The 27,150-nt window shown below is 42.3% G+C and overlaps 4 protein-coding genes across 6 annotated transcripts in view; 1 reads left to right on the forward strand and 3 right to left on the reverse strand.

Annotated features, from left to right (window-relative positions):
- Positions 1-1,737: 1,737 nt before the first annotated feature.
- On the reverse strand, positions 1,738-5,082 carry LOC115405605 (acyl-coenzyme A thioesterase 1-like). The gene is made up of 3 exons (XM_030115225.1): positions 4,626-5,082; positions 2,442-2,629; positions 1,738-2,346 (listed from the first exon to the last, which is right to left on the reverse strand). The coding sequence occupies exons 1-3, from the start codon at positions 5,080-5,082 to the stop codon at positions 1,738-1,740; spliced, it is 1,254 nt and encodes a 417-aa protein (XP_029971085.1).
- Positions 5,083-10,218: 5,136 nt separating this feature from the next.
- On the reverse strand, positions 10,219-12,801 carry LOC115405450 (acyl-coenzyme A thioesterase 1-like). The gene is made up of 5 exons (XM_030115033.1): positions 12,345-12,801; positions 10,920-11,107; positions 10,735-10,827; positions 10,682-10,684; positions 10,219-10,641 (listed from the first exon to the last, which is right to left on the reverse strand). Exons 1-5 carry the CDS (start codon positions 12,799-12,801, stop codon positions 10,219-10,221), a joined length of 1,164 nt encoding a protein of 387 aa, XP_029970893.1.
- Positions 12,802-17,094: 4,293 nt separating this feature from the next.
- LOC115406089 (acyl-coenzyme A thioesterase 1-like) lies at positions 17,095-21,863 on the reverse strand. Its single transcript, XM_030115984.1, has 4 exons — positions 21,746-21,863; positions 20,081-20,542; positions 18,494-18,681; positions 17,095-18,398 (listed from the first exon to the last, which is right to left on the reverse strand). The coding sequence occupies exons 2-4, from the start codon at positions 20,535-20,537 to the stop codon at positions 17,790-17,792; spliced, it is 1,254 nt and encodes a 417-aa protein (XP_029971844.1). The 5' UTR covers positions 20,538-20,542; positions 21,746-21,863; the 3' UTR covers positions 17,095-17,789.
- A 1,584-nt stretch (positions 21,864-23,447) lies between these two features.
- Positions 23,448-27,150, forward strand: part of LOC115405414 (acyl-coenzyme A thioesterase 5-like) — a 3,841-nt gene continuing 138 nt past the window's right edge. The window contains exons 1-5 of one of the 3 annotated variants that reach the window (XM_030114984.1): positions 23,448-23,586; positions 24,038-24,138; positions 24,814-25,300; positions 25,476-25,678; positions 25,792-27,150. The exon at positions 25,792-27,150 is cut by the window's right edge and continues 138 nt beyond it. In XM_030114984.1, the coding sequence (XP_029970844.1) occupies positions 24,847-25,300; positions 25,476-25,678; positions 25,792-26,400 (1,266 nt within the window). In that variant the 5' untranslated portion in view covers positions 23,448-23,586; positions 24,038-24,138; positions 24,814-24,846 and the 3' untranslated portion in view covers positions 26,401-27,150. The other 2 variants (XM_030114985.1, XM_030114986.1) reach the window with 2 other exon arrangements.

The following is a 27,150-nucleotide window of genomic DNA, read 5'->3' on the forward strand; positions in this document are numbered from 1 at the left end:
GCTTTCGCTTTAGTAAACAGGAAGTAAAAACCACACACATAGAAGCATTGCACTATGGGACATGGAGTCCACTATGCCTACTACTACAATATTTACCAACATAATAACCAAATCTGTGCGTGGCACTTTTGAATTGGGTGTCAAACAACTTTTTGAAACCCCGTACTTGTACAAGCGTAATGGCAATAAATTTGAATTCTCCTAACCACAAATATTGCAATCACACAATCAAAAAGTCCGCATCTTGTCTCCTTGATGGACCAAAGGCAAGTAATCCGCATTTGATGTGTGGCTGTCCTGTTCCTGCAAAGCTGTGAAGGGATTTAGAGGAAAGTGAACTCTCATGTTTAAAAAAGCTCCATGTATATCAAACAGTCCAGAGAGAGGCCAGCCGATCTCACAGCGTGGACGACGAGCCACTGCTTTCAGGAATGGAGGTGTGCAGTTTGACTCATGTCTGTAAAGCCAGGGGAGATTGTATTAATTCATGCAGGACAAACAGTTGTTCTTTCCTCATCCACATGATGGAGCTAAAGCTGAATCTATCACAGGTCTGAGTAGGCCGAACAATGTTTGAGCTCTGCATGATGAAGCTCAAGAATTATTAAGACTTATTAAGAAGTTAGAGTTAATTCGCTTAAACAGCTGAAAAATACTGAAGTATAAAACCTTTTCTTCAACATGATGAAAATAAAAAAACATGTTACAATAATTGAAAGAAATGTGATTATATTCTTTCTTTTTCTATTTGGGTGTGTTTATTTCTGACACTGCGATCTATTTGCATCAGCAACTTTTAGGCTGAACCTTTAAACAGAATTTTACACAGACATTTGCAGATATAAAGTATTTGTGGTGCTGGACCTGAGCTGTCTGTTTCACTGTCTTCCATGCTGTTCTGTAACTTTGTGAGACAGAGCCAAAGATGAAGAGTCAGTGTGTCAGCACACTCTGGAAGGTTTTATTTAGGATTGCAGAAAAGACAAAAACTGTTTTTTGGTTTATGTAATGAAACCCACACATTGGCAAAGATTACAATACCCCAAAACATTAACAATGGGGACAACACAGACATTCGTATGAACAGATGACCAGGTTGGATTGCTATTATGGGACTGTCAACCCTAAGTCATGTCACCCCAGAGGCCGCCATTGTTATTGTTCATCTTCACTACGGCTACAGTGTGGGTGCGCTGCAGCGGTATTTCAGAAAAGTTATGTTGTCCCCCATTTTCACGGAGATGGAGTTGGAGAGTTTTTGAAATGTTGCATTGTCCCCTGTTTCCATGGGGATGGAGTTCCCAAAGCATGTCCAAAAGTGTCCGCTTTTGGAAAAAAACATTGTACTTTCTTGGGCCCTTGGGCCCTGGATTCTCGGCCCAGGGTTTTTTGGAAATGCTGCTCATTCTAATTTGGTGACTGTAACTATAAGACATCAGCAGGGTGGAAGGAACAGTGTTTCTAGAGCAAAACGTGTTTCAACATAAAAAAAAAAAAATGCTCTCACTTACAAATTATTATCAGTCGTAACTGAATTCCTTTCATCAAAGATAAAAAGAAAAAAACACACTAAACTTAAAAAACGACATGCATGCAGGTTAAACTGACTGGAAGCTGGACGAATCAAAATTGATTGAAACACGGGCATTTCAAAAAGTTGTGCTTTATGTTCTTGTGTTGGTGAATCTGACATGCATTATTTTTCAGTCGCTGTCTTGCCTGTCAGTCCAGTAAAATTTATAAGTTGGCTGTACTTTTGGCAGGATCACAGCTCAGGTGAGTTTTAAAAAACTCTTGGATCTTCTCCCAAAGGTCCACTTCAGCTGCAATGTGGGCTTTGGGCTCACCTCCCCAAAGGACTGGAAAAGGAGTCATGATATGAAAACTAGAGGGACAGAAGGGGTAATACGGTGGCTCCAGCAAGTGTCCAGCCAGAGGATAGTACACACTCTCAAAGTTGTTCTTCCCATGGCGTTTCAGTCTCTCCACCATCTCGTCCATGTAGCCCTTGCTGTCCCAGTTCAGGTCATCTCCTGAAGCCACAAAGAGCAAACGCCCCTTGACTTTCTGAACAGGGACCAGGCTGCCCTTGTTCTTCTCTGCCAGGGGATCTTCAATTACGTGCTTGATGATGCTTGCTCCTGACTCGGTGGGGATTGCCTTGCTTATGTCCAATGACAATTGTGAGAGAATTTGATGCTTTTTGTAAAAAAGAGGATAGACGCTGCTGCCACTGCATCCATTGATCCACACTATAGCCTCAATGCCAGGCACAAAGGCAGCAAGTGCCAACGCCACATCTCCTCCCTTCGATCGAGACAACACTCCAACTCCTTTGCTGCCCACCTGTGAAACAGCCATTAGAGAGCATGAAGAGTCGGAAGGATGATGTTTGACTGGTTTGTCTCAGTGTGAGATTAGAAGTTTGACAACAAACTCACCTTTGGTTGTTTCAGTAAATAATCAATTGCTTCTTGGTAGAGGTCCAAGTGGAATTCTTTAATGTCGCGGGGCTTGTCATTGAACATGGCTACAGTGAGAACCACGAAGCCTTTGTTGGCGAGCAAACAGGCTCTTGTCTCAGACACGAAGGTGCACAAATCCAACACAGCAGGAAACGGTCCTTCTCCTGGAACACAGACGATAAAACCAAAGTTAACTCGTGGATTAAAAAAACATGTGTTCCATTCTGCCAGTGCCACTGCTACTTTGGACAATGGGGGCCTCCTACACAAACTTGGGATTCAGACATTCGGGATAAATGACTGAGTCTTGCTCATTCAATCCAAAACAAGACGATTCAGGCTTATTTCTTGCACAAAAGACCAATCCAGAATGACAACACATAGATTTATCAAGCCAGTTGAAACCAGTCCAGTATCCAGTATCGCACACAATTACCTAAAAAGTCCCCTGCAATAGATCACAGAATCACGGACTGACCATGACAACCAGAGTGGCGTCCTTCTCTCCACCAGGAGAGGATGCTCGGACCTCTGCAGACACCACCACAGGATAAATCTCCATGGTAACTTCGGTTAAAATATATCCCACTTTCGTGCAACCGGAAAAAGGATAAGTTTATCTTGGCTAACTGATATATCCCAAATCAATCAATTATCCTGACTTTGTTCAACAGGCCCCAGGTTCACATCTTGTTCATGTCACAATCACAATCACTGACTCTTGGTAGTCGGATGATCATTTTATAGAAAGTCAAACGCTCTTAATGTGTCTGTTTGTGTAATCAAGATCAATTAGATGTTTTGGAGGAAGTATTCATAATCATTCCTTAATCTTTGAATCCTTCACACTTAAAAATGTTGGGTTATTTTTGCAACCCAACAGCTGGGTTGAGGTTGTTTTCATTAAACTGGGTAATCTAATAACCCAGATTGCTGGGTTATTGTAGTTGGCAGGTGAGTTATTTGCTGTTGGGCTGTAATTTCCATTATAATGTGTTGGGTTATTTTGGACTACCCAACATGTTAGGTTGACACTCGCACATGCGCAACCAATACCGATACTTAGTGCTGCTATAGCAAAAGAGAAAAAGACTGTTACAATAGAGACGCTGCTGGCAGATTCTTCTAGAGAGCTTTATTTAGATTTTTACGAGAATCTGAGTTGTATTGACACATTTGGGTAATCTGAAAAGATTAAGTCATTGTTTCTCTTTGTAAAATACAATTACAAGAGTGTTTTTATTCAAATATTTTTGTGTTCTGTATATTTTAAATGTTAGTTATTTTTCTTAAACAATGTTTTAAAATAGTTTATATGCTCAGTTTCTAAAAAATTCTGCAAATCACTGTTCAGTATTTATGATATTGTAGAGGCTGCGGGGGCCGCTGGAGGTTGCTGCGGCAGGTGACTGTGCCCTGGGGGGGCACAAGGGATTATGGGAAGAACTGTTCGGGACTTTTGGGGCCGTTTTGGGGGCTCATATGTGTTTGTTATTGCTTCTTTATTCTGAGTTCTGTTTGGTCTTTTTGTTCTGAGTGTTGTTGCCACTTTTGTTTTGCATTTATTTTTTTTATGTGTCGGACCGTGAGCCAGGGGTGTTGCTAGGGGAGTCACATGGGGCCTGCGAGCTGTCGTATTTAACTGTCAGTTAGTGTGTGTGTTGTTCCTGGTGTGCATTAGTTATGTAACAACAAAAGCCCTGGTTGAGCGAAGGGGAGTTAATAGCCTCGTCTCATGCCTTCAATCACTTCTTGACGCTACAGCATAATACAGTTAATGATTAGAAATTAACAACCCAGCTGATTGAGTAAAAAGAACCCAACAGTGTAGTCAAATTGAGCCTGTAGTTGGATTATTTGAACAACTCAACTGGGTTGTTCAAATATCCCCGACTGTTGGTTTTAGGAATCCACAAACTTGTTGGGTCAAAATGACCCAGCTTGTGTTCTGTCCAATATTTAACCAGTTTTGGGTTAATAAAGAACCCATATTGGGTTGTTTTTAATCCAACATTTTTGAGTGTGTTCCTTGTCTGACTGATGACTATAGATATAGATGACTGATATAATGTCAAATCAATGTGTATATTCTTAAAGCCTGACAAATGGAAATGTTTGTGAGAATTTTCCTATATTCCCAGTCAGAGAGGCCACAAGAACCTGGAGGTGTAAAGAGGACTCCGCGGATATTTCCCTCGCTGACAGGAACTCGACTGACCCCGTCAGCAATCAGAAACCTCTCATTGGTCACCTCAGCCAGCATCTGGCCCTCCTCCCCTTCCTCATACACAGAGATCTTCACCACGTGGGGGATGAGTGCTTTAGTTTTGGTAAAAAGCTTGTGCAAGATCTCTGGACTCAGCGACCACAGCAGGCCCATGGGCTCCACCCCGATGTAGCTCCCGCTGAGCGAGGGGTCTCTGTTCAGGTCGACCTCCCCGGTCTCGTCGGCTCTGTAGATGGCAGATGATTTGAAGAGCCGCCCTCTCTCGTCCGTTGATCTGGCCTTCATGGTGACCACCTGATTCGACCTCAACCCGGCCACCTTCACCTGGACGGGCTCATCAAACAAACACCTGGCCCTCGGCCACAGCTGCAGTCTCACTTGTGAGGACATGTTACCTGATAGAAAAAGAAAAGACCCCTGATTATTTGGTCAAGCTCATTAGCAAACTAAATTCAAAATGAATACTGAAGTTAACTCAATACAGAAATTTAAAATCAATACTACAAGTATAACATGCCTCTAAATAAGACAACAGTTCTATTCACATTGAACTGCCACTCAAGTGTGCTATAAATAATCTTTGATTAATTGTTTTAATGTGTTAATCTGTGGTGTAATTAATTAATCTAATAATGAATTAAAGTGACGGCCCTAGTTTTATCCACATTCGTGAAGTGACAGTGTCAGAGACCACCCCCAGCCAAGAGAAGCCTACATGAAAATGTGGGTGTGCCCACATGGCCCCAACACAAGGATGAGACAGACAGGGCCCAGAAGAACACCCTTGCCAAGCATTCCACAGCCTCACCCGGATCCTGAAGGGGGAGTCATCACGCCCCCCCAGAAGCCAGACCGGGAAGACCAGGGTTGGAGGGCAGTGAGCTCCTCATCCCCAGTCAGAGTACCCCCATTCCCCGATGCCTTCACAAGACCCCGGACTCATCATTCACAAAGAATTTCACAATAACCATTTTCTTCTTTAACAAGACCCCCTCCCGACAGCTAAATCAGAACACTGGTCTGATCGGCTCTGGTGAACACCAGGGGAACACCAACACTCTGTTCTCCCTGGTCAACAACTGACTGCACTTACAGGACTCTGCCTCTCCATCTGCACACATCCACTGTCATTCACTCATTACATTCTTAAAGAAAAGAAGCGAGAACATACAGCGGCAGCACTGTGTCAGGCCTCCAATGCATCTGTTTCTTCATTTAGCTGATAATGCACTCCGGGCGACTTTTCATTTTACTATTCTTTGCAGTTATCATCATCGAGGATAGATACATGGGGAGCTCAGTGCAGCATCCAGCAGTTCTGTGGAAGTGAGCAGATTTTCTCAGGTTTTCTTCACTCTCAGTTACAAACAGAGTAAAATAATGGGATCAGATATTTAAACATTGCCATCATTTTAGACTGAACACACCGGTTGATTAATTAATTTAATTCATTTGTTGAAACACATGCAAAAAAATGCAAAGTTTTAACATTTAACAAAAGACATGGACATCAACATTAAGTGAAAAAAAATATTTCCATTGTGGTTCAGTGGCAGTGAAATAACAAAATATATTTAAATGGGATTATTGAGATTGATTTAAGAAAATGCTGTTAGACGGCTTTATTTGTTCTATTCAATAATTCAATGTGATTATTTATTCACAAATGCATAAGCAAATGCAATAAACATGAATGCTGATATCAAAGGAAAAAAACTTTGCAGACTTACTTAAGAGTATAGGTGTTGGCGGGTGTGTGTCTTCCTGTCAAGCTGTGATATTCCTGAATGATCCAAATCTGGGTTTTAAAGCCTCCTCCACCAGATCAAATAAATAAATTTCAAAGAAAAAAAAAATGGAAGAGGAGTAGCAGCAGAGTTCACACGTGGGGCTCATTGTACTGTTACGCTTCAAACTTCATTGAGTCATTGAATTCAGAAAGGAGGCTTTGCTTGATCTGATGTTATCTAATGTTTTGTTTCAAAGTAGCTGAGGTCAGCAGGGCAGGTCTCTCGTCCTTCTTCTGTTGGGTGACAGGTTGGGGATAAAAGCCTGAGAGGAGGTCTTGTGGAGGAACGTGTTGGTGCTGCATTTGTGGTTTCACCTCTGACCCCGGTCTTTCTTATGGGCATATATTTAGGTCCGGGACTGCATCTGATGCAACCACCCTAGCAACAAGAAAACTGTAGCATAGCTAAATTGTTGTTCATCAAGCTGAATGAATGAACAAACAAATAGTCTGCGGTGTAAACTGAACAAAGAATATGCAAATAAAGTGTACATTTGTCACTCGAAAAGTTGTCAAAATGAAGGCAAAGCCACAAACTATCTTAAAATACAGCAATATCCACGAAAACAGAACAGATGTTGGCCAAGTTTTTCATTCAGGCCAGGCAGAGACAGCATCATGTGACCTGAAGATATGCCTAAAGACTGCGATGATCAAATACAGCGATGCAACAAATTTCGGAACATTTTTGAGTACAATATGTGCTGCGGACCGATGCAGGTATTGCCCAATCTGGAGTGAGACTTGGTTGGTATAACCAGAGAAGTCTTTGGCAATTTAATTTTACAAACAACAAATATAGACAGGTGAATTTATGCAAAAATAAAAAGTATCAAGCATAAAAGCAGAAATAGATAGTGCATTCTGTAACTATTCACTGTGCAAAGTAGCAGTTTTTTGTATTTTTATTCAAACTGGATTTATCTCGAATCAGGGTTATTAATAAACATGTTAATTTTGTCCATTGTGGGAGTATGAATAAGAACTGAAACATTTTGGTTTCCTTGATGAAAAGAGATCACATGGCAGCCATCCGTGATTTAAGAAGCATTCGCCCACAGAAATAAAGTGTTGCTGAAATGACTGTGTATTCCTTTTTTGCTACATTTATTGAGAAAATCATAATATGCATCAAAATTTCAGCTTTTGAGGTCACTTCAGTTGCTCTAATCCAGTAAGTACGATTCAGCATATCCATTCAACATAAAAAAAGGACTCACCAGTAACTTCATTCATTTTAAAGGCTGCAACATAAGTGATATGGAATAATGCCTTGTTTTCAAGTTCTCAGGAACACAGTGTGAAGGTCGCTCTGTTTTGTCTGAAGTCACTTGGCCTAGGGACTGTTCCCCTGAGAAACAACGTCTGCTAGTCTCGAGAGATCTGGCTATATGACATGGCATGGCCGGGAGTTATGCCCGAGTCGGGCTGGATTCTCCTCGGAGCAACAACCTTGCTCTCAATCAGCTGATTTGTGTGTGCTTCCTCCGCAATCCTGAATAAATCCTCCTTGTGCAGCGTCAACACCACCTTGACTCATCATCTTTGGCTCTGATCCACCAAAAATCCCACAACAATAAGTGGTTGTTCATGACAAGTGACATTCAACCAAACAGGGTATAAACAACAACTCCTCAAATAGCTTGTTTTCCACAGCTGAGTGATTAAATTTGAAGCATTTGTTCAAAATGTGTTCACTGTCTATCCATTTAAAGATGATCCAAACAATTGTGCAAAATTACAATTGTTTCTCCTATGGAGGTAACTCCAGGGACTTTAAGTCTTAAAGACCTCAATCACTCTAATGAGCAATGTTGAAAGGATGTTAAACCAGTTTCACGTCGCAAAGGAACACGAGGACTATTTGAGATTTTTCTGGAGCAACATACAATACTTCTGTCACTCATTCAAATGGTTTTAGGGTGTCTTATAGGTGTTGTAAATGGTTCCAGAGGGCACTGTGTGCTGCGGGGTGGAGTACTCGCAAACCAGCAGGAGTTTATGAGGCGTCGTCCAAGATAAAATTTAATTCTAACCATCTCACACACACCTCTGAAATTATGCATGTATTACAATGATCATTTGCACATACACATAAAAGCAACTCTCATACACATACGAGCGACATCTTGCGTCTTGAGTATTAATTATATCATCTTGAGTATAAATTCACACATACTAAAACCACACACATGCCCTGTCACAGGGTGAATACGATGTGATGAAAGCCGGAGTTCAGCTTCTGGGTCCGCTGTGGACCCTGCTGCTCCTGCATCCACTGGGAAGTCCATGGCTCCCTGCTTCGACAGACAAATTGGCCCATTTCGCACAATTCCTTAGTCATTTCGAACAGCATACTTACCGTTTTTTGTGAGGGCAAGCTATTGTTTATTCTGTGGTGAGTCGAGGAGGGCTTCGCAGCAGACATAATTGAAGTGGGTGGTATTTTTGCTTCCCCTCGTCAAACTCATCAAATACACAATCCAACAACCCCAAAACACTTTGGTGGACACGAATTATAATCCGCACATTCACTACGCTGTGGAACACCAACAAATAATGTTGTAGCGTTACGACATTGAAGCAAATACTGGGAACTACTTTTTCTTTTGAAATCACTACGCCCAGACGCCATATTCAGTAAGCAGTTCCGTCTTAGCAATCTTCGCATAAACAACTCAATCTGGTAATTTTGCATTATTTCACAACGTAGTAACTGTTCAGATTATAATTCGTGTCCACCAAAGTGTTTTGGGGTTGTTGGATTGTGTATTTGATGAATTTGACGAGGGGAAGCAAAAATACCCCCCACTTCCATTATGTCCGCCACGAAGCCCTCCTCGACTCACCACAGAATAAACAATAGCTCGCCATCACAAAAAACAGTATGTTCAAAATTACTAAGGAATTGCGCTAAATGGGCCAATTTGACAAAATGTTGAAGCATCCCTTTAAACTTGATGTATGAGCTGTTACTGGTCAGATTAAGAGCTGTGTGTGTGAGGAGAAATATTGACACGGAAGGCGGGTCAACAACCTGGAGTCAATTAAGGATAAAGTGACATTTTATGCTTGGAACAAGTTACGCTTGAAAAGCAGATTTAAGTGTAACTTGCATTTTCCCAGATGGACATCAATCAACTTCGATGAGTTTAGTAATTGTTTTTTTTTCACAATTACCCAGTTAATCTTGACAAATTTAGCTTCATGAGACATTAATCTTTCTTACATAGCTAATGTTTCTGTAAATTAAGGAGTTACAAGAAGTGAAAACCTGGGAGGTTATTGGTACAGAATGTCTGATGAATATTTCTGATGCCACTGTTATAGATTTATTAATGGAAGTAGGCTTTCAAGAACTCCACATGAACCATGATTCTGAACTATTTATCACTGTAAACTTGGGATAATGCCACCCACACCATATCCTTTAAAACAAACAAAAAAACAAAAAAAACAAACAAAAAAAAACATCTCATGCAATCTCATGATGTACGAAAGTGGTTTATTCCATTTTGCAAAGAACAAAAAAAAAAAAAAAAAAAAAAAAAAGTGTTTTCTCCCCGAGGATGAACACATGAACTCCTTGGATTGACACTCCAACTTGGGGTGTCTGATGTTCTGGTGCCACTTCAGCTTCCATGGAGTGATGCTTCCATTCCTCAGTTTCTCACCCAAAACATTGTGCTCGATCCTTGTGTGTTGGTGATTATGACATGCATCGTTTCTCTCAAGTTCTAGAACTTGGCTGTACTTTCATCAGGATCACAGCTCAGGTGAGTTTTAAAAAACTCTTGGATCTTCTCATGAAGGTCCATTTCAGCTGTAATGTGGGCTTTTGGCTCACCACCCCAGAGGACTGGATAAGGAGTCATGATATGAAAACTAGAGGGACAGAAGGGGTAATACGGTGGCTCCAGCAAGTGTCCAGCCAGAGTATAGTACACAGTCTCAAAGTTGTTCTTTCCATGGTGCTTCAGTCTCTCCACCATCTCATCCATGTAGCCCTTGCTATCCCAGTTCATGTCGTCTCCTGAAGCCACAAAGAGCAAACGCCCCTCGACTTTCTGAACAGGGACCAGGCTGCCCTTGTTCTCCTCTGCCAGGGGATCTTCAATTATGTGCTTGATGATGCTTGCTCCTGACTCGGTGGGGATTGCCTTGCTTATGTCCGATGACAATGGTGAGAGGATCTGACACTTTCTGTAGAAAAGAGGAAAGCCGCTACTAGCACTGCATCCATTGATCCATACTATGGCCTCAACGCCAGGCACAAAGGCACCAAGTGCCAACGCCACATCTCCTGCCTTCGATCGTGACAACACTCCAACTCCTTTGCTGCCCACCTGTGAAATAGTCATTAGCCATGAAGAGTCAGAAGGATAATGTTTGACTGGCTTGTCTCAGTGTGACATTAGAAGTTTGACAACAAACTCACCTTTGGTTGTTTCAGTAAGAAGTCAACTGCTTCTTGGTGGGGGTCCAAGTGCAATTCTTTAACGTTGCAGGGCTTGTCATGGAACACGGCTACTGCGAGAGCCATGAAGCCTTTGTTGGCGAGCAAACAGGCTCTTGTCTCAGACATGAAGGTGCACAAATCCAACACGGCAGGAAATGGTCCTTCTCCTGGAACACAGATGGTAAAACCAATGTTACCTGGTGGATTGTAGACACATGTCCTCCATTCGGCAAGTGCTACCGCTTAAGTTTAACTTAGGACCCCAGGGGCCTGCTACACAAATGCAGGATTCAGACATCCAGAATAAATGACGGTTGCCTCGTAAACCAGACCCACCTACTCCTCATCCGTTTGGATTTTGGAGATGAGCTCAGTCTGGGTAGGAGCCCATAGAAGAGGATTTCACGCAGTCCTGAAACGGCCGAGCCAATCAGCGTTGCCGCTTTTTGTTTTCAAAATTTTTTGGCGAATTCCGGTGGCTAAACCGGAAGTGACGCTATCGCTGCACACATCGGAGATGACGGACTTTAACCTTAACCATCGTCTGAAAGCTGCAATCAGTAAAGTTATAGCCAAAATACCAAGAATTACAACAATCAAGCAAGAGCAAGAGTCTGCGCTTGGTGAGTTTAACAGGAAAAGGTGTTTTTGCGTGTCAGGAAGCTAGAGCCAACGCTAATCCTTAGAGAAGCGAACGCATTTTGATGACGTATTTGTTTTGAAGCGCTGATTGGCTGAAGTGCGCTGTCAGTCAAAGGAGTAACCGACACCCCCTGCAAGAAGTTTCAATGGGCTCCTATCCAGACTAAGCTTAACTCCAAATCCAAATGTGGATGAGGAGTGGGCGGGTCTGGTTTACGAGGCTAAAATGACGGAGCCTTGCTCATCCAGTTAAAAACAAGACTATGCAGGCTTACTTGGCTGCACAAAAGACCAATCCAGAATGAGAACACAGATTTATCAAACCAGATGAAACCAATCCAGTATCAGCGCGGAAACATGATTCCCTAAAAAGACCTCCGCAATTGATCACAGAACCATAAATTAACCATGACTACCCGAGTGGTGTCCTCCTCTCCACCAGGAGAGGAAGTTCTCATGGAGGCAAATGAGGAGCTCAGACCTCTACAGACACCACCACAGGATAAATCTCTGTGGCAACTTAAGTTAGACCATATCCCACTTTTCCCTATCCCGCTTTTGCGCAAACGGAACAAGGATAAGTTTATCCTGGATAACAAAGATATAAGAAATTAACCAATTATTATTGTTTTGTGAAACAGGCCCCAGGTTCACATCTTGTTCACGTCACATTTACAATGTCAAAACAGTGTGTATATTCTTAACAAATGGAAATGTGTGTGAGAATTTCCCCATATTCCCAGTCAGAGAGGCAGCAAGAACCTGGGGGCGTAAAGAGGATTCCTTGGATATTTCCCTCGCTGACAGGAACTCGACTGACCCCGTCAGCAATCAGAAACCTCTCATTGGTCACCTCAGCCAGCATCTGGCCCTCCTCCCCTTCCTCGTGCACAGAGATCTTCACCACGTGGGGGATGAGTGCTTTAAGTTTGGTAAAAAGCTTGTGCAAAGTCTCTGGGCTCAGCGACCACAGCAGGCCCATGGGCTCCACCCCGATGTAGCTCCCGCTGAGTGAGGGGTCTCTGTTCAGGTCGATCTCCCCGCTCTCGTCGGCTCTGTAGACGGCAGATGATTTGAAGAGTCGCCCTCTCTCGTCCGTTGATCTGGCCTTCATGGTGACCACCTGGTACGACTTCAACCCGGACACCTTCACCTGGATGGGCTCATCAAACAAACACCTGGCCCTCGGCAACAGCTGCAGTCTCACTTGTGAGGACATGCTACCTGATAGAAAAAGAAAAGACCCCAAATTAGTTGGTCATCTTCAGTTATTGGCTCACTCTGATTTTGCGGTTCCAGGAGTGAATACTGGTGCAGCTGGCTGCCACTGCTCTCCAGTTCCCACATTAGTTTGAATGTCTTACCATTGTTTTTATACAACTATATCTCTGGTTATCATGCCGTCCTACACACAGGCAACTGTCTATCATGCCTCTAATGCATCTATTAGTGTCAGGACCAGGGTTGATTCAAAGGTCAACTGAGATTAAACCAGCGTTTTGATAGATTATTAGACATCTGGCAACGGGGAGACAGAAAGGGATGCTGAATCGCACAAGAAAGGAGGACGAGATGAGACAACAGGATAACTGGAAGATTGGCACAGAGAGGTGAGGTGAGACAGAGGGAATATGAAGACACAGGAGGGAAGAGAGACTCGGAGGAATCGATGCACTCTGACTAATTCTTAAAATAAAGAATAGCTACATGGTGAGCTTAGTGTTACTAATATTTCACTTATTTCTTCCCTGGAGGACATTTTTCCAGCTGGCATTTTAACATCGAGTCACTGTTGAATCAACGTCAGGTACCAGTGTTGAATAATTATTGAATTTTGTTTTGATTTGACCAAGTTGGAATTGCACTGACTGACTAAGTGTTTTTTTTTTTTGAGCGGAGCGAGTTACTCTTAATAGTTATATTTGACAACAAATACGATTCTCTGCACTGAGCAATGACTTCAGTTTGATTTTCAAAACAGAACAAAATCTTTGAAACAGTTTCTGAAAGAGATCAAAAGGAGAACCACAATAAAAACTACAGAATGGAGAAATATCTGTTGTAATATACACAACGCTTCTCTACAGACACATATATAATTTATCTTTATAGTTTCCATTCGGTTTACGGATGTGATCTGCAGTTTTTCGTTCCTATGTACATTCTGACAGTTTCCTCTGCAGAGCGGTTGTTGTACTGGTTGGTAAGGACTCTGACCCACAACCCTGAAGAAAGTTGATGTGGGTCACGGGCTGGATCTTTTTTTTTTCCTTTAACCTACTGAGTTTTTGCTCTTTAACTAATTATACTTGCCACAAATACAGTTCTGTACATTAATCAACTTCTGTTTTGATTCTCTAAATCAGGGGTGGGGAACCCTGGTCCTGGAGGGCCGCAAACCTGCATGTTTTCCATGTCTCCCTGCTTCAACACACCTGAATCGAATCAAGATTCATGGCCAAGTCCAGCAGAAAGCCAGATAACGAGCCTCATTGCAATCAGCTGTGTTGAAGCAGGGAGACATGGAAAACATGCAGGTTTGCAGCCCTCCAGGACCAGGGTTCCCCACCCCTGCTCTAAATATATATATATATATTTTTTTTTTTATTCAGCACCATATTCATACTGCTGGAACAATTTAGTTGACCTTCTGTTGCAAAATCAGTCTGTCTGCATTTATATATTACATGACAAAATTAGAGCGAACGGAAGAAAAAGACTCAAACAGTGCAAGGTTTCTCTCATACGCCACTCTCTCCGACTCCAGACTGCAGCAGGCACACCCTCTTTATCCTGCAGCTCCAATCAGCCTAATTGACTTCAGGTGTGAGTGTCCTCTCACCTGCAGGCCATGCAGGCAAGAGGACAAAAACCCCAAACAGATCAGAAAACCTATCACACCAAAGAGAAAATATTCACACCCAAATATTTTTTAAAATTAAACTGTAAAACAGTCGCCAAACATTCACATCAATACTGATTTAAGTACTATAGGAATGTGCATCTTCACAATATCAGCACATTATGACCTCATGACAAGGATGATTAATCGATTGTTGAAAAAAACAGAAAACGACTGCAACCTTCACAAATAAGTTTACAATTTATACAGTTTCAATAAATTACAGTCTTTCCTGCGCTGTTTGAACTTGCCCTGCAAGGACAAGACCTCTATACTAAATAATGTTGACACCAATAACAGTAAGCATTGTTCTGCATTAGTCCATATACTATGACTTTAGTTGAAGGTGGCAATGATGCACTTTATGACCACGTTGTGACGAACTGTGACTTTTGCATACCTGCACACATTTTCACTGTGTGCGTGTGTGTGTGTGTGTGTGTGTGTGTGTGTGTGTGGGGGGGGGGGGGGGGGGGGGGGGGTTGTGTCGGATGAGCCTGGGGCGTGAATCTGCGTGCACTCTTTTCATCAGTAATTAAGTTTTCCTCACCACCGGTGAGTGCATGGACTCAGATTCTGGGTGAGTAGTGCGGTGCCCGCTACTTCTTGTGATATTTACTGCCCAAATGCAACCAGGTCTTCAGAAAAACTCCAGCAAAGACTCACCACGCACACTCTCTCTTGCTGCCCAGGGTCCGACTGCTCACTGCGGGAGGCGGGAGCGCGCGCTGCTGCAGGAGCAGTATTTCAACTGTCCGACGGCAGAGGGCGCATTCTACGATATGGGCCACTGTTTGTGCATAAACATATATTTGGGGAACTGGTGGTGGATGAATGTATATATTTTACATAATTTAAACAATACGATCATTTTGTCTTTATTTATACCCATTCACTTTGTTTGCATTCGTTAAAAATTAATTTACAAGGTTTCAAACTCCCCTTAAGGTTTGGTTCAGTCTGGCCTTCCCTGATTGGTTGATTTGGGCTGGGGCTGGACTGATATAAGCAGAGCCTCTTTAATGGCTGAAGGTCTTTAGACAAGTTTATAGTTTGACAAGATGATCAGTGTCATCGGTTAGGGATGAGTAGATCTGTGTATCATCTGCACAACAATGGAAGTTAATGGAGTGTTTCCTATGATATTCCCTACAGAAAGAATGTATTAATGTGAAGAGTATAAGTCCTGAGACGGAACCCTGTGGAACTAAGTGTTTAACTGTAATCTGAGCTGAAGAGTCATGTTCACATTAATGAAGTGGAACCTGTCTGCTAAATGTGATCCAAACCAGTTTAATGCTATGCTGTCCCTTAAATCCCAAGAATATATTCTAGTCTCTGATGTCCAGTATCAAATGCAGCACTGAGATCAAACAGGACCAGAACAGAGACCAGAACAGAGTCCAGACCTTTGTCTGGGGCTGTGAGAAGATCATTAGTAACTTTTACCAGAGGTGTCTCTGTGCTGTGAAGAGCTCTAAAAACTGACTGAAAACACTCAAACAGGTCGGTATTATATAATTGGCCACGAAGCTGACTTCAACAACTTTCTTTAAGTTTTTAGAAATTAAATGAAGGTTGGATATTGTTCTTTTGCTTGTCAGAAACCTGCATCTAGGGTGAACTTTTAAAGGCCAGGTTACAAAACAGCAACCTTAAAGACCAGTGGTACATAACCTGCTACTAAAGATAGGTTGATCTGATCTAATATTAATGTACTAATCAGGGGGGAAATGTCTTTAACATTCTAGTTGGGATTAGATCCAATAGACAAGTTGTTGGTTTAGATGAGGCCACAACTGAGGATAACTCAGAGTTCTGTATGGTAGCTGGATATTTGTAAATCACGTTCGACTGACAGATCTGAGGTTGACTTTCTTTCCAGGCATGCATCCGTTCACAGAGCCGGTGTATCTCCTGTTGCTGGTGATCTTTGGATGGAAAGCTGGGGAGAGGAGGACTGAGGTGAGTGTGCTGCAGACAGAGACATACTGTAGTCGTAAAGATGAGGGTTGGAGCAGGTTGAGGTGTAGGTGTGAGGTTGGGTGTCAGAATGTTGACTTTTTTCAGACCTTCCTTCCAGACATTGTGTGAACCCAGTTCCCTTACCCAGCGCTGTGTTCTATATCCACTGTTCAGTCTCTAATTCTGCAACTGGAAATTCAAAATGAGTGAACAGCGGCATAGGTTTAATGCTCACATTGCAGTACTTGAAAAGTTTTCCAAACATTGCTTTGATTTTTAGGCAGAGAAGTAAGAAAAGGGCCAGATTTGTATCTTTTTCACATCCTGCAGTTATTTCCTCCTCTCCCCAAAGCCTGAGAAGGCCTGTGATCTCTTTACTTGATGACTGTGCAGGATTTTCTGAGTGTCGGATAGCTTCCATCCTCGTCAAGTGTGGTGTTTTCGAAGCGATCCATGCGAGTCCTTGACGTGCTGATAATGACAGTGTAAGGGGTGATTTTAGACCCAGACTCAAGTCTTGGCTCCACCCAAATAAACAACTGAGGAAGTGATCACTCTCATGGGAATATCCTGAACTTAATCTCGATTATCAGTTAAATTGATAAGTATAAGTAGAATTACAAAAACAAGTCAGCAAAAGTTGAATGATTTTTAATTTTTATTGAAAGAGGCTGATAGTCTTCACATCATTAAAAGAAAATAATTTGTTGTTGAATATTTATTCACAATAGAATAGAAAAAAGAAACAAAAACATATGACCGCAATGTGAGTGGTTCTGTTTTTGTGACTGTGCTCAGATTGTACCAAAAACAATGTTTTTGTGTTTTCACGTTGAGTGAACATGCATGCAGGCCTTGTGTTACGGCCATGCCTCCATGATCAGACCTGAAGAGGAGGGTCAAGATGTCTGTTGCAGCCGTGGCTTTCCACACAGAAACCTGAACAACCGGATTGCATTCACAGCTATCTTATGGCTTCTGCTCTCGGTGAGCAGTGTGAAGCCGCTCGGAAAAGTTTCTTGCATGACGAGCAAAAGTCCTGGAGAAAGACAAATCCCAGAAGGAGAGACTGGCATTTCTTTGAGGAGTACAGGAGAGTTGTGTCGCTGAGGGACAGGGATATCTTTACATACAGTAGCCAGGATGAGGCTAAAATTAAACTCTTACGATGAACCTGTTCATCTGTTTTTACCCGTTTCTTTAAAAATTCTCAACAAGTGTTAAAAGAAGATTGTTTCTGACTTTGATTCAATAGTTTTTGTCAACTTTAAAAGCAGATTACAATATAGCAGTTAATTAACTTTTTTTTTTTTTTTTTTTAATTTCTATCTTTCCTGTCTCTACAACTTGGCTGTACTATCTGCCGGATCAGGGCTCAGGTGAGACTTTAGGAACTCTTGGATCTTCTCCCAAAGATCCAATTCAGCTGCAATGTGGGCTTTGGGCTCGCCGCCCCACAGGACTGGAAAAGGAATCAAGCCGTGTACAGCAGAGGGACAGAAGGGGCCATACGGTGGCTCCAGCAAGTGTCCAGCCAGAGGGTAGCACACACTCTCAAAGTTGTTCTTCCCATGATGCTTCAGCCTCTCCACCATCTCATCCATGTAGCCCTTGCTGTCCCAGTTCAGGTCGTCTCCTGAAGCCACAAAGAGGAAACGCCCCTTGGCTTTCTGAATAGGGACCAGGCTGCCCTCGTTCTCCTCTGCCAGGGGATTTCCAAGAATGTGCTTGATGATGCTTGCTCCTGACTCGGTGCGGATCAGCTTGCCCATGTCAAATGACAACTGTGAGAGGATCTGACGATTTTCATAAAAAAGAGGAAGGCCCATGTTGGCGCTGCATCCATTGATCCACACGATGGCCTCAACGCCAGGCACAAAGGCAGCAAGTGCCAACGCCACATCTCCTCCCTTCGATCGCGACACCACTCCAACTCCTTTGCTGCCCACCTGTGAAACAGCCATTAGCGAGCATGAAGAGTAGGAGGAATGATGTTTGACTGGTTTGTCTCAGTGTGAGATTAGAGGTTTGACGACAGACTCACCTTTGGTTGTTTCAGTAAGTAGTCAACGGCTTCTTGATAGTGGTCCAAGTGCAGTTGTTTAATGTTTCCGGGCTTGTCATTGAACACAGCTACTGCGAGAACCACGAAGCCTTTGTTTGCGAGCAAACAGGCTCTTTTCTCAGACATGAAGGTGCACAAATCCAACACGGCGGGAAACGGTCCTTCTCCTGGAACACAGGCGATGAAAACAAGGCATTATGGAGAGTTCAACGTCATCCAGAATGCATGTATTGAAGCAGAATGGAGCAGATGTTTCTTTTTCTCTTTCTCACACAAGCAGTGATCCTCATTATTGTCTTTCATTTCTGTAAAGCTAAAAGCATCTGATGTTTCTGTGTATGTTACTTTGATCACCAACATCTGTCAGTCAGCTAAAGATTTACACGCTGCACTGAATAAATTTGACTGAAGGCAGTGTAAGAAGTGCAGGGTTTAGTGGAAGTGTAGATGAAAGATATTTTGGTCTTGGGATTAAAAAGTGATTCAGGCCCTATTTACACAACATTTTCAAGTGAAAATAGAACACTTCAATCATGTTTTGGGTGTCTGTTTAAACAATAACGATGCTCAGAGCTTCTAAAACTCAACTTTTTGAAAGTAACTTCCAAGGTGAAACTTTTTGAAAAGGCTCTGACTGCATCTGTATAGAAACAGGGGAAAACACATCTTTTGTGAAATGCTGCTACTATACATACACACGACACGTGAAGTCAATAGCTCAAGTCTCTGTGCAAAAGTCGATGGACAATAACAACAATGCTAGGACTCCCAGTCCATATTCCCCTCGACCTGGGAGTTTTAGTGCTGAGAGTCACCCTAATAACAATCCAACTTGTCCGTTAATATGAATGTCAGTGTTTTCCCACTGTTGTTTACAACGTATTGTTCTCTGCATGCGAGGGTTTAAAAAAACAGCACGCACTGGTAGCCGAACATGAGATTGCACTTGGATTATCTTTTTCTGTTATTAAAATTTGATGATGTGAAATGTTTGACTGTGACAAATATGGAAAAAAATTAATCTGATGACATTAGCATGCAAATAAACACCTCTGCTGATATCATGGGTCTGCTGATAATGCCTTTGGCAGCTGAGATTTTCTTAGAGGAACGTGGTCAAAGCCTGTTTTAAAGGTAGGAAACCTCATGTAATACTGTACTGTTTATGGAGACATTAACACCTGCTGTTGAGCTCAGGCTCTCACCATCATGTTGGGACCTCTTCAATTATTGAAAAGTGTGCGACATCAAGTGGACATATCGGAACTGCAGATACTTTTGAGGAAAAACTGCATTTAATCTGTTTTTGGATGTATACGTTTGCGATGCAATGTTATATGAACATAGAAATATAATTCTCCATGAATCCATAAATATATTTGTTATTCGTTCTGTTTGTAATTATTGTATTTGATAGAGATCTGACTTCATGTTTTTGTTTGCTCATAGTCAAAGGACATTTTCTGAAAGCCAAGTCAAGCCAGAAACACTATGTGTAACCTGTTGTATGTACCTATGTGTGTATTATTAGACTTTAACTGTTGAGAACAGAGAGGCAGCAAGAACCTGGGGGCGTAAAGAGGACTCCGTTGATATTTCCCTCGCTGACAGGAACTCGGCTGACCCCGTCAGCAATCAGAAACCTCTCATTGGTCACCTCAGCCAGCATCTGGCCCTCCTCCCCTTCCTCGTGCACAGAGATCTTCACCACCTGGGGGATGAGTGCTTTAGTTTTGTTGAAATGCTTGTGCAAGGTCTCTGGACTCAGCGACCACAGCAGGCCCATGGGCTCCACCCCGACGTAGCTCCCGCTGAGCGAGGGGTCTCTGTTCAGGTCGATCTCCCCGCTCTCGTCGGCTCTGTAGACGGCAGATGAGCTGAAGAGCACCCCTCTCTCGTCCGTTGATGTGGCCTTCATGGTGACCACCTGGTACGACTTCACCCCGGCCACTTTCACCTGGACGGGCTCGTCAAACAAACACCTGGCCCTCGGCAACAGCTGCAGTCTCACTTGTGAGGACATGTTCCCTGAAAGACAAGGGGGAAAGAAAAGGCTTCCACTTTGCTCCATGAATAAAAAACAACAGCACCCCTTTCTTTGTACCTTTGTTTTACCTGGTAGATAAATTGAGAACTAGTTCTGTTTTGCAATGATGACTCGGCCAAGAGGCAGCAAGGAGGCACAAAGAAAACATAGAAACAAATATCAATAGGCTACTGTATGTGTGTGTGTGTAAACAATAAAACAGTGTCACAATCTTAAAAGAAAGCTATTGTTTCAACTACAAAGAAAGAAATAGGTACAAGCTAAAAGATCCTTTGGAGTAATCCTTCATTCATAATAAATGGAGAAAGTTGTAAAATCTATTGCAGATTATTTAATTCATTTGCAGGAGAAATTGTCTTGCAACCAGAAGTTGACTGGTATGAGTCCCCCCTGCATGAATGCTGGGATCACCTGATCGACGCCTGACGGGAGCAGCTGAAAGACTCAAAGAGAATCTGGATCTGGCCACTGCCAGAAATACCATCGAGGACAGTCAGGTAACATTCACATGCTGTGGCACAGCCGGGGGCTTGCTGCAGTTTGTGTTTTCATTTTCTTCCTTTTATTTAAGTCACACCTTTCGTACCTGTGGTTCATATAACATTCAGCAAAATGACCTAAAACAGTGGGTTTTGTAACTTTGAATGTTGCAAAAATATGATTTTAGCACCCAAAAAGCAAGAACATTAAAAGTAATAGCTGTTTCAAGAAAACGGTCGTTCAAACACTTAGCCACAGGAGGGAGCTCTGGTACGACCACAGCTTTACATTCAAAACACAGATAATATTTCTAGGTAAAAGGTCATGAATGGAAGTAGATAAGGACGTAATATTGATTCGATGCAAAAGAAAAAAACTTTTTTTCAGTTTGTTTCACGTTATAAAATTAAAGGGAGTCTGAGGCAGAGACTTAATGCCACGACCACAACTAAATAAAAGCGATTTGTTAAACAAAGTCAACTTTGAACCCTGTGAGTTCCAACCACAGATCGTTAATACAAGGTTACAAGGTGCAACCAGGACACTGAAGGATTTTGATTACCTTTAAGTACTGAATTTTTAGTTTTATTTCTCATTGAGAGCTGAACGCTTTCATAAAGAAACAAATCATATTGCCTCAAGCATGCACGAGCAGCGCACGAGCTGCTCACTTTTGAAAGAAAGAAACTTTTAAGTGAACTCACCGAAACAGAAACGTCACCGGGTTCAAACGAGGTATGCGCGCTCCTGATTAGTGCGCGTTATCGACGCATAATAAAAACATTTTTTTTTTTTATATAGTTTATATGTTTATAGATATACTATGTTTTAATGTTATAACTTATGGAGTTATTGAAACAACGGAGTTCCGTCAAGCTTAAAAAATAGAATTTAAAGAATGTGAACTGTGTCTGTGAGTGCAGCTGCAACTTCTGTCCACTAGATGGCGGAAAGACCAACACGAGGTGTTATTACCATCATCATTAATGTGTCGAAGGGTGCCTGTTGTGATATCAAGACATTTGTTTGTTCATTATATGTTGAGCATAAGTGGTTTCTTTATAATACCATTATAGATTTTTCTTCAAGCCATACATTTTACCTATTATTGTATTTTATTACTGCTATATTAATGATTTTTTCACTATCTATTCCCCTGTTCATGTCTTTATAAATCACTTTGTTTTAATGTATTTCTTTTTTCCCCTTGTAAGACCTGTGCCTGAATTGTGCAGTTGAAATAAATGCTCGTTGTCTTACACACACAACCACATATATAAAAGAAGATGAAAGGAAACAAGAAGAGACACATTTCTCTGAGATTAAAATAGTGTCATTAGAACATTAAAAAAGAGCTCTGGGAGCTTACTTATAGGAAGAAGCTGAGGCGAAGTTAAGGTGAGTTAAAACAGTAATACACGTGAAAGATTTGAAAGGGACAAATTTGTAACATGTTGATTTATGTTTGAAAAAGGCTTATATGTGTGTTTTTTTTGTTTTTTTTTTTGTCATTTTGGAGGGTTTATAGTAAAAAGCAATATGAGTTGAAATCAGGGAGGGTGAGTTTGTAAATAAAAAAAGCCTGATTATAATGCAACAGCTGGATAGAGTTTCTTTTTCACTATACTTTGCACCAAGGTATAATCAGACTGGCTTTATGTTGGAAACGTTTGTTTCTGCTATCTATTATCCATCTATTCATGCATCTATCGATCCTGTCCAGCCCACATACCATGAATGCTTTATGTGACCCCTGAACTAAAAACATGCAGACTAAGGCATAAGAGATGACATTGATCAGTGATTTATATTGTATAAAAGGAGTTGGGAAACTTTGCACTCACATAAATGGTTTTAACCATGTCCCCCACTGGATAAGGTCACTACTGTATGCATGACCCTTGACCCCCATAAGCTCTCTGGAGCAACTGAATGTGACTGGCCACTGCATCCTGGAATATAAATATATTCTGTAAAATTCCTCTAAATATATACACAAAATATACATAGAACTTTTATTTTAATGACTTTTGTCTCACAAGAGCGCTGCTGTTGTTTCATAGAAATGCTTTAAAGGGGGTGAACTTTAACCTTGCTGGCGAACTTCAGTTGCTTTGATTTATATCAGAGCGTCTGTTCCTTCCTGTGAGGAGCAGCTGGTCACGTGACTCATGTTGCCTCTACTCCCGACATTTCCGCTTCTTTTACTCTAAACTGTGTAAACTGTTTCAGGCAACACCGGCTCGATCCCGGCTGTAAAAGCATCATATCAAAAGCGTCACAAGGATAGAAACTCGATAGCAAAAATCGTTTTGATTTCGTTTCTTTGAAATTTGTTTGCAGAAACTTACTTGCTTGTCCTGTATCCCCATATCTGGCAACCCGGGGCGGGTCCCAAATCAAGCAGCCGCTATCAAACATTGTTTTGCAGAGTAAAGATCGCAAGGTTAACTTTTATAGTAAGCAGAACTGAGAGAAATGCGAAGGCAGACAGGAGCAGACTGAGGAGGAAAGCGTCCGCAAGGAGGGATCTGCAAATAAAACAGTGAGAGAAGCTGAACGTGTCCAAAATTACTGATGCTTTTGTGCAGAGAAGTTATCGAAGTGAAACTTTATGACTTTAAAATGCAGTAAAAAGATCATATTTAAAGCTATACCTCCGTGTTTGCATGCGTTTTCTGATAAAAAAATAAAAAAATAAAAAAATACAGAAGAGACCCCCCACTCCAATTCTATGATAATGGATCGTTCCAGTTTCAGTCCTCAGTGTAATAAAAAAAATCCACTTTTCCTGCTTGGGACCTTTTGTTGTATTATTAACATATGGCCAGGCGGTAGCCAGCCACACACTTGTCTTGTCAACAACTTCATTCTTTAAAAGTTGACTCACCGAACTGTTCAAACGTTTAATGTTGCATTATGCATAATTGTGTCTACAGTCTGAATCATTTCAACAGTACAGTAACGCTCAGTAAAGTTGATCCTGTTTTTATTAGGCTACAGGTGTGCCTGAGAGACCAGAGTACAGATTTTGTGCAGAGAGAGAAAAGAGCTGCTTCTGATCTGGATCACAGCAATAAGATAAGTCCACTTCAAAAATTCTTCTTTTCATCTATTATTTAGCTTTTAGAGCAGATGTGTCAGAACTTTGTTTTTCACTGAAGGCCATAAACAGGGCTGGGATATATTAAACTGTCAGAAATGTACTCATTTGCCTCAGTGTGTGTGTCCCTGGCAGACCTTTAAAGAGTGTTTAACCTGTTCTGCATCCACTGCGTGGGTCCATGGTCCAGTTTGCATTACTTCTGCATTTCTGTTTGATTAAACCTGGAAAAATGCAAAGCAACTGACCAACATTGCCTAAAAAGAGTAATCCTTTCAAAACTGCCTCGTGAAATCTCCCTTGAATGAGCAGGTTGATGGCTTATTTATAGTCACCTGCAGAGACAGAGCATCCAAAACTTGTCATGTTGCAAAGTGCATGACAGAAATAAAATCTGTTTTCACATATTATGGTTGCAAGTTATTCACTGAAGAAAAAAAATATATAATTTTGACGATATTTTCACATGTTGGTTCAGTTGCAAATTTGGGCACATCTCATGGATCTATAAGTGATGTATAAGTGAGTATACATGATGGAAATGTATTTATTTTCACAATTACCACAGAAAATTCCTAGAATTTCAACATTAAAGAAAGAAAATACAGAAATAAAAGCAGTTTAAGAGTACAGGTTGAGTAACCAGTAACATTTTATCTACAATTATACGCGTTTGAAGGAAACCACACCGGCCTCAGAGACATGGCGTCCCAGGTGAGGCTGAGACTTCTGCCGAGCGCCCGCTGTTTGTTCAGCGAGCCCGTCCAGGTGAAGGTGGCCGGCCTGGAGTCCAAGCAGGTGGTCACCTTGAGAGCCGAGTCGCTGGACGAGAGGAACTTGGTCTTCAGCTCCGCGGCCACCTACAGAGCGGACCAGAGAGGCGAGATCGACCTGAGCAGAGACGCCTCGCTCAGCGGCAGCTACGTCGGGGTGGAGCCCATGGGCCTGCTGTGGTCCATGAGACCGCAGAGCCTCCACACGAAGTTCAAAAAGACCAGCTCTCTCACGCCCTACTACGTCAAGTTCTCGGTGCACGAGGAGGGAGGCGGGACGACGCTGGCAGAGGCCGTCAACGAAAGGTATCTGCTGGGGGATCAGGTCCGACGGGTTCCCGTCAAGGAGGGGAACGTTCGAGGCGTGCTGTTTATCCCTTCAGGTTTGTTGCTGTCTTTACCTCTTTGTAAACTGAGCTCGGCTGCCTTTAAGAGAGCAACTGAATGTTCACCAAGACTTTTCACATCTAATAGAAACGTCCCTCAGTGTCTGTTCAAGCCATTTTCATTATTTTCTGAGTATATCGACTGTGTTTTCTTGTCTGCCGTCTGTTCCAGGAAACGGTCCGTTCCCCGCGCTGTTGGATCTGTACGCCTACGCTGGCGGCGTGTCGGAAAAAAGGCCGTCTCTTCTGGCCAACCACGGCTTCGTGGTTCTGACACTGCCGCTGTACGGCTATGACGACATGCCCAAGAAAGTCGACAAATTCCATTTGGATCATTTTGAAGAAGCTTTAAATTTCTTAAGAACACAAGACAAGGTGACTGCTAATGTCTGCGGGCGCCACATGCCGTGTCTGGATGTCCCACGCTGCACATTTCCATGCTGTATTCCAATGAAATGAGACCATTTGTTTGTTCTCTGTTTGTACAGGTGGGCGGTAAAGGAGTTGGAGTAATATCATTTTCCAAAAGTGGAGATCTGGCACTTTCAATCGCCTCCTTTCTGCCGGGTGTTGAGGCCACAGTGTGGATCAACGGCTGCTCTGCCAACACAGCGTTCCCCCTCTTCTATAAGGAAAAGCAAATCCTCCCCCCATTACAACCCGATATAGCAAAAGCTGAAGTCACCGAGTCAGGGGCCTACATGTGTAAACGGTGTCTGACCAGGTCTTCAGCTGAGGAGAACAAGGACACTTTGGTCCCCATTGAACAAGCCAAGGGACGTTTTCTCTTTGCGGCCGCTGAGGACGACCTGAACTGGGACAGCAAGGGCTTCATGGAGCAGATGGTGGAGAGACTGAAGCATCATGGGAAGGAGAACTTTGAGAGTGTGTGTTACCCTGGAGCCGGGCATTACCTAGAGCCACCTTATGGACCCTACTGCCCCTCCAGCATACACTCACTTATAGGCAAGCCAGTGCTGTGGGGCGGAGAGCCCGGGTCCCACTCGGCAGCTGAGATCCACCTGTGGATGAAGATCCAGGAGTTCTTCAGGACTCACCTGAGATGTGACGGTCCACCAGCTGAAGCAAAGCTGTAGTCAGCAGTTATTCCTAAATGCATGTGTTTGGACCGTAGGAGGGAGTTCATAGCATTCTGCACACAGTAAAGCCTTTTTTAATAGAGCCTGATATCAGATTTAGAGGTTCATAGTCACAATAAATATCTGGTCACCTTGAAGCAACTTTGATACGACACAATAAAACTATAAAGGAAATGAGAAGCGTGAAATAAAACATCTTAACAAGTATTGCTTGTCCTTGAAGCAAGAGAAGCGAGATCTGATTTTAAGCTTGTACATATTGTTCAATGTAGAACAGTGATTTAGTGATTTATTTAAATGTTGCTGTTAGTTTTTTTTTTTTAATACCACTGGTGCTCTTTGTGTTTCTGTTTTCGGCTGATGTCTTTCTGTCATTTCAGCTCAGCAGAGCTCATTTCAGCCGCTGGCTTTGAAAAAACAGATCATTATTTAACCATCTAAAACAGAAATCCTGGAGCACATTTTGATTTTCGTGATAAATAAACCTCACAGATCGGCGCGGCACTATGGCTCCCATGTGATCTCTGTTTATTTCATCTCTTTAAGGAAACCAGAACATTGCAAAGTCTCAGTCTCACAACATGGTGCATCACTGTTTACATGGAGGTGTGTGTATGAACTCATGTCCACGAAGACTGGTGAGATTGTATCTGATTATGCAGGAATGACCTTGAAGTTATTGGAGTCAGGTAGTAGAATGTCTGGCGATAAAAGAAAAATAAGTTGTCTTGTCAGCTGCGGAAAAAG

Source organism: Salarias fasciatus, chromosome 18, assembly GCF_902148845.1.
Source record: "Salarias fasciatus chromosome 18, fSalaFa1.1, whole genome shotgun sequence".
Taxonomy (NCBI): Eukaryota; Metazoa; Chordata; class Actinopteri; order Blenniiformes; family Blenniidae; genus Salarias; species Salarias fasciatus.